The sequence below is a fragment of the Octopus bimaculoides genome, chromosome 6 (assembly GCF_046866305.1).
Source record: "Octopus bimaculoides isolate indiv1 chromosome 6, ASM4686630v1, whole genome shotgun sequence".
NCBI classification, from domain to species: Eukaryota; Metazoa; Mollusca; class Cephalopoda; order Octopoda; family Octopodidae; genus Octopus; species Octopus bimaculoides.
This window is the reverse complement of record NC_142933.1, coordinates 18309799-18317162: the sequence shown is the minus strand read 5'-3', so window position 1 is coordinate 18317162 and position 7364 is coordinate 18309799. Positions and strand designations below refer to the sequence as shown.

At 35.3% G+C, this 7364-nt stretch overlaps 1 protein-coding gene across 2 annotated transcripts in view; it reads left to right on the top strand.

Moving 5' to 3' along the window:
• The window catches only part of LOC106878918 (small ribosomal subunit protein mS22), a 42887-nt gene that overhangs the window by 778 nt on the left and 34745 nt on the right, over positions 1-7364 (top strand). The window contains exons 1-2 of one of the 2 annotated variants that reach the window (XM_014928271.3): positions 1-21; positions 779-821. The exon at positions 1-21 is cut by the window's left edge and continues 58 nt beyond it. In XM_014928271.3, coding sequence (XP_014783757.1) covers positions 812-821 — 10 coding nt within the window. In that variant the 5' untranslated portion in view covers positions 1-21; positions 779-811. The remainder of the gene's footprint in view (positions 22-778; positions 822-7364) is intronic. The other variant, XM_089353518.1, reaches the window with a different exon arrangement.

The following is a 7364-nucleotide window of genomic DNA, read 5'->3' as shown; positions in this document are numbered from 1 at the left end:
AAATATAAACAATGAAAACAGGTAATATATATATATATATATATATATATATATATATATATAATATAGTTTTAGGGAAAATAACCAAGTTTCAAGAACTCATCGATGAAAATCCACTATCACATATAGAAAAATTAACAATTAAAACCACAATAAATGAGTATAATATAAAACAAAGTAAATATCATAAGATAAAGATAATATAATACTTGGTTATTTTCCCTAAAACTATATATTTTATATATATTTTATCTATAAAGCTCGATTTAATTTTGATTTTTTATAAATTGATTTTAATTGAGTTTTTACCTGTAATTTTGGATTTTGTCCCTAATATTATTATTATTATTATTATTATTATTATTATTATTATTATTATTATTATATATATATGAATGACTGAGCGAAAACGAGATGTAAACTGATAAAACAAACTGAAACGAGATCAAGACTTGAAAGATATGGACATAAATGACAAAAAAAAAATAAAAAGGTAATGGACTGTACAGGGAAGTAAAACAAATGAAAAAGAGAGATATAAAAAGACTGATTGAGTGTATAAAAGAAAGAATTTGAGATAAGAGGACGCAGATAAGAGAAGAAAGTTTAGATTAGTATTTCTTCATTTTTTTTTTTTTCTGTAGCTTCCCCTATCGCCTTTTCTAGTACACCTTCACGGATTTCTTACCTCGTATGAAAAGAAAAATAGTCTTGTATATATAATACTGTTTATTGAATAATGTTAATTTTCACCAGATTTAAGAATTGTGGTTTTTAGATTTACAGAGAGACGGAAAGAAGTGGGGCAAAGATGGTAGTAGGTAAGTGAACTGGATCGTTTTATGGATATGGTTTAAGAGTAGGCAGACTGGAAGCGGAAACGTCCGAGTAAGGTTTGAATTTTGAAGAAGTTCATGGACAAGAGAGAGAGAGAGAGGGGTGGGGCACACGCATTAGTGTTGCTCTGTGTGTGTGTGTGTGTGAAAGGATTGAATGACAAGGTGAAAAAAAAAGGAAAGTTAGTGTAAATATGAATAATGTAGAAGCCTCAGTCAACAAGCTGACCCAATATAACTGGATGTGAAGTAGTAATGAAATAAAAGACAAACGAATAGAAATGGAAGCGAAGGCGTCATAAGACGTAGCGCGCGAACCAGAAAAGGGAGACTTTATGTAGTTGTCCAGCCCTGCTCGGGCAGCCCTATAGTCATGTAGCACACCAGCCGTGACCATCCCTTCTTTTTTATGATTATACAGGATTACATTTACTAAAATATCCTTTCAGAAAATAATTTGTGGGAATGTTTTTGCGTTGAGGCTCCCTCGTTGGATCAGGCTGTTCAACCTGCTTGAAATAGCAGCCAAATCTTCCTTGAATAACAGCCAATTGCTCCCCAAAAGGGAAGGACATATTTGATACATTACATCGCATTTAAAGACAGAATTTTCGCAGCTGGAACGAAAATCCTTTGTTTACATATCTGATAGATCAGGATTAACCGGAAGGTAAAGCGAAATTGATTTCGGCAAACCAACAAGGACTGTCGATATTCGTTCGCCTAGCTAGAAATAGCAGCCAAATCTACCTCGTACAGCATCCTTACTGTCCTTTAAAGGAAAAGATACGAATTGGATAATTTGGTCGTCGGTGCACACTACCTGGAAAAAAATATACGAGATGATCATGGGTGGGATACTTTGATCAGTTAGAATCACTTGGGGCTGAACAATATGAATTAGAACATAAGAAATGAATCAGAAGAAAATATTACAAAACGAAAACCCGGGACGGAGCTGATAAAAGACTGCTTGTGTATGCGTATCAACATTTTAAAATTTCTAACTAGATTGAATGGGCCTGCCGTTTGTCCTTTAAGTCAACCCTTGTCTACAAAAGCATCCAGCCCTATCTATTTTTTTTGTTTTCAGACATAGGGTATTGAGAACTATAATGTGTCCTTTTTTTAATGGTACAATAAGTAATTTAAAGAAGATTTGACTGCTATTTCTTGCAGGTGGAACAACTGCATAAGGGCCTCCATCGCTGGCTCATCGTTTTAACAATTAGTTTTCTTGCAATGGGTCGGATGGGTTTGCAATTTATCGTATTGTGATTTTTCTCAACTCTATTTTCTTATGTCTCACCTGTGATTTAACAATTCTCTGTGTGTCCTTGCATCTTTTATATTTTCCTTGACCTTCCAGCTACCAACATGTGACACTTGTTCAACGAACAGTTGTCATTTTTTTCTTCATCAGCAGGAGTCAACGGATCCTCTATATAGTCTTTCAGCCAGCTAGAAATAGCAACCAAATCTCTCTATTTCATCAAACCGTTTAAAAATGGAAGGATAAATTGGGGATAATATGGTCCTAGATATGCTGTGTCTGACGAAAAAGATGGAATGGTCATAGCTCAAGTATTACCGATCGTAGAGCTATTTAATCAGGGTTGATGTATTAACGTATGCACTTATGAATGAACTGCGTAGTCGTTGAATCTGTTTGAAATAACAACCAAAATCTTATTCAAATTATACTGTACTGTTTTAAGAAAGAAGACACGTACTGAATGATGTAGTCCTACATACTTTGTGTCTGTGAGAATGCTAGGACATATCGTGGTCGTTCTCCTTAACCAATGGGCTAAGCAACAACAATTTGTGCCACGATTCATGGATCGTTAACTTTGAATATCAGACAAATCGTGGATCTGAGTTTGAAAAGCTCCCAAATCGTAACATAGCACATCTCCCGCCCCAGTTTGAGTAAATCTTACTCTTTTAGGATCTAAATATATTAAAAAAGATATATAAATGATGTTTCGATTGACGTTTGAAATCTAATTTCTTGTGTTGGAACGAGATCCTCAGATTTTATTCATGCACGTCACCAAATTATAAATTAGGAATGATACTATAGAAAAGCCCCCCCCCCCCCCGGGCAAAACTTCTGCTCGTCTCCCCCCGAAATACCCCCTTACTGTTACTCATCCTCTATCCTATTCATAGTAATACATCACCTGTATAAGGATCGGTCTCTATTCAAAAACCTTCCCATCATCCTGTATTCTCTCTAACGTCATAATTGTTACTTCTCTTCCACCTCAACACTATTGTAATAAGAAATGGCATCTAGTTTGCTCATATTCAGTACTGTCACTTCCCTTCTGCCATCATTATTGTCTCTTCATGTAACTTCATTGATGTCTACTACTTTTACTGTCTCTATTGTTATCCATAAACCCCTCTCCTTTCTCTCTCTCACACACACACAATATCATCTCCTTTACTGCTCCCTCCCCTCTCAAAGGAGTTTTCGCTTGCAGGTTACTTGGTGACCCTGTCAGTGCAGGTGCCACTTAAAAAGCGTCCAGTCCACACTATAAAGTGGTTGGCATTTGGAAGGGCATCCAACTGTTAAAACCTTACTAAAACTGACCTCGCCTGGGCTTGTGTCACGAAAAAAAAAACCACTAAGTCCACTCTGCTGAGTGGTTGGTATTAGGAAAGGCATCCAGCTGTAAAAATCCTGCCAAAACAGTCACAGAAGTCTGGTGCAGGCTTCTGCCTGGCCGGCTCCTGTCTAATTGTCCCACCCATGCCAGCACGGAAGGCAGAATTTAAACGATGATGATGATGATGTTATATATATGCTTCTTTCAGTTACTGTCTGTTAAATCCAAGGCTTTGATCAGACTAGGGTTATAATAGAAATACAGTATTTCTAATACCACATGGTTAGGAAGCAAACTTTTTAACCACAGAGCCATTCCTGAGCCTATACACTCCATGCATTTAGTATGTTAACACTAATTTACCTATTGTTTTTGAAGCCAAACTTTGAACCATTTAATTTCTAAACATTTCTGTTCTCCCCTCAACAAATACAGTAAGATGTCAGAATTAGTTGAAAATGCCTAGAGTTTTGTTTTTTTATTTGGTATACAGAACTTCTTGATGTAAAATTGCATGTTAGAACCAATTTTGCTGTATCTTGGGAGGGTCATTAGGCCAATAATAAACACATGCACTGGCTCTATTTCACTAGGTAGGCCTGCAGTACAGAGGACATATCATTGATGAGGTTGTGAATGATGACAAAAGAACTTTGACAAATCTGATTGAATAGTTGACTGAACAGTTAATCAAACAATTGATTAGTTAATTGGTTTAAATAATTAATCTGGCTAAAATAAAGAAGTGAAAGAGAATCAATGCATGTATTTATTATTGACATAATTACCCTCCTGGGATATAACAAAACATTGTCCAGAGTTGTTTTCTGTTTTTACTGGCTAAATGGAAATAGTATTAATCATTGTTTAATACAGCTATCTCTCTCTCTCTCTCTCTCTCCCTACACACACACATATATACATATATATATATATATATATATATATATATATATATATATCACGGCGGTGCATCAGCATGGCCGCAACTCTAAGCTGAAACTATATAAATATATATATATATATATATACATAATTAAGGGATCAGCAAACATTTGCTTCACCACATACCGAAGTTCAGAAATAGCAGCTAAAAAGGCTGAGACTCCAACAGATAGCATTACTTGTAACTCACAAAGGCAAAAACAATGAAAACTAACCATTCGAAGTTAATCATAGACGCGTTTCTGGATTATGAGCGATAATACTCAATTTCCTTCTTCGGTATGATATTCTAGTAGTAAATTCGACTATGCTAGCAAAACTGTGCATGCATGAATGAGTGAATATTCATGCATATATATATATATATATAGAATAGATTACAATTGTTTAAAATTATGCAGATTGGAAAACAAGTTGCACTTTGACCTAGAGTTATATTTTATAGTGACAAGTAGTAGCTGTTATTTATTTTTTATAATCTTGAAAGATAAAATGATCAAGTAGTATCAGCTATGATAAACTATTTTACTTTTGCTTGAATGCAACAGTTGTATAACAGTTACCATTTTTACACTGAAAACATCAATACTATGCCAGACAAAATGCTAAGCAGCATTTCTTCCAACTTTACATTCATCAACATCATCATTATCATCGTTTAACGTTCTCTTTCCATGCTGGCAAGGGTTGGACGGCTTGACTGAGGACTGGGAGGCTGCACCAGGCTCCAATCTGATTTGGCAAGGTTTCTACTGTTGGATGCCCTTCCTAACGTCAACCACTCCAAGAGTGTAGTCCATTCTGAGTTGACTTTGCCTTTCATCCTTTCAGTGTCAATAAAATTAGTACCAGCTGAGCACTGGGGTCAATGTAATCAATTTGCCTCTTCTCAAAAATTGCTGGCATTGTGCCAAATTTTGAATCTATTATTATACTAAAAATAAGTTGGCAAGCTGAGTAAAATGCTTAAAACCTTGCTAAAACTGACCTCGGCTGGGCTTGTGTCATGAATAAAAGCACTTAGTCCACTCTGCTGAGTGGTTGGTATTAGGAAAGGCATCCAGCTGTAAAAATCCTGCCAAAACAGTCACAGAAGCCTGGTGCAGGCTCCTGTCTAATTGTCCCACCCATGCCAGCACGGAAGGCAGAATTTAAACGATGATGATGACTGAGTGCTTGTATGACAGCCTTGAGGTTTCATATCTAATCTCATTATAAGACACCTGGAGTAATTATCTTCAGCTATCATCTTAGTTTGACCAATGCTTTGTGGGTGAAATTTGGTGAACAGAAAGTCTGTCGGATCTAACTATTTATATAGATCGATAAATTCTCATCATATTAATGTCCAATTTTCCATGCTTTCATGAGTTGGATGAAGTTTATTGAGGCAGATTTTCTATGGCCAAATGCCCTTCCTGTTACTAACATCATCATCATTTAATGTCCGTGTTCCATGCTAACATGGATGGGACGGTACCACAAGAGCCGGCCAGGCTGAAGCCTGCACCAGACTTCTGTGACTGTTAAGTAATATTTATTTCCCCATGATCAGACATGTTTTAGAAATCAATAACACTACCTGTATTACTGATATTCATTTGCAACTATCATGTGATGTCAAAACAAGGTGACAATACACACACATACATACATGATTTTATAAACTCATTTTATATATATATATATATATATACACACACATTATATATATATATATATCTATCTATATAAACACAGACATTTTATAAATATACATATAATGGGCTTCTTTCAGTTTGCACCAACATATCCACTAACAAGCCTGAGGCTATACTAGAAGATACTTGCTGTAGGTGCCACACAATGAGATTGAACCAGAAACCATGTGGCTGGGAAGCAAACTTATCACTATACTGCCATGTCTGCACCTATGCAAATCTCGTATACCTGTACATGAGCACAAGGTTGATATAAAAGCTAGCAACACTAGTTGTAATATGTATAAATTTTAAGCTATTTTCTGCATTTATAAGATAAGTATTTAAAAAATTTTAATAGTTAAATCTATAGATCGTACACATTATACTTTGACTGACCTTTCAATAGAATAAGGTCATTGATCACGAGATTGGGAAATATTAAGAGTAGACTTAGTAATCGTAAAAAATAATTAAATGAATTTAGGCTTGGCTTAAAAAGAAATATAAGAGGTAGCTTATCTAACTGCTTTGTACCCAAACAATAAATCTATTTGTCACTATACCTAGTTCTACGAAACAACCTTCCACTTTTAAAGTGATTTAAACAAAACTCTATCATTTTTTCATGATTTATGTTCCAAACCCCAGTTTAATAATGACAAAATTATTTTAATGCGTTCTTCATTCTTTTAAAAATTAATTTAAATAAAAGTGTGTGTTTCAACAGAAATATAGTAACTAAATGGTAAAGTAATTGCCACTTCAAATACAACTAATGGAAAGGTAAAAATACTTAAAAAGAAAATTTTGAAGTAAGTTTTTAATTCAGCGCCACTCCACAGCATCTTTGGTGTCCTCCATGTGAGATATGAGCTGACCAAAACCTTGTGACTTGATTTGATAGAAAGAAACCTGTTGTATATATCATCATGATTTTTTATATTATATGTACATACAAACACACACACCTACTTTTTTCCCTCCAGATCCACTGTCCATGTTCCCTCTTATATTCACCTTCTTGTATCTTGACATGCTCTGGTACCTTGTTACCACCATCTCTTTCCAGCAACTCCCACTTACCCGTATATAACTTGGGGTGGTCATGTATCTCCTCTATAACAATATACCTGTGCTTGTCCCTTCATCATACTTTAGCCCCCCCCCCCCACCCCTCCATACACACAAAGTCAAGGTGGTCTTTTCCTTCTGTTGTCTTGCAAGTCGATTGGTGACCTCATAAGTGCTGGTGGCATGAAAAAAAAAAAAGAACCCAGTAC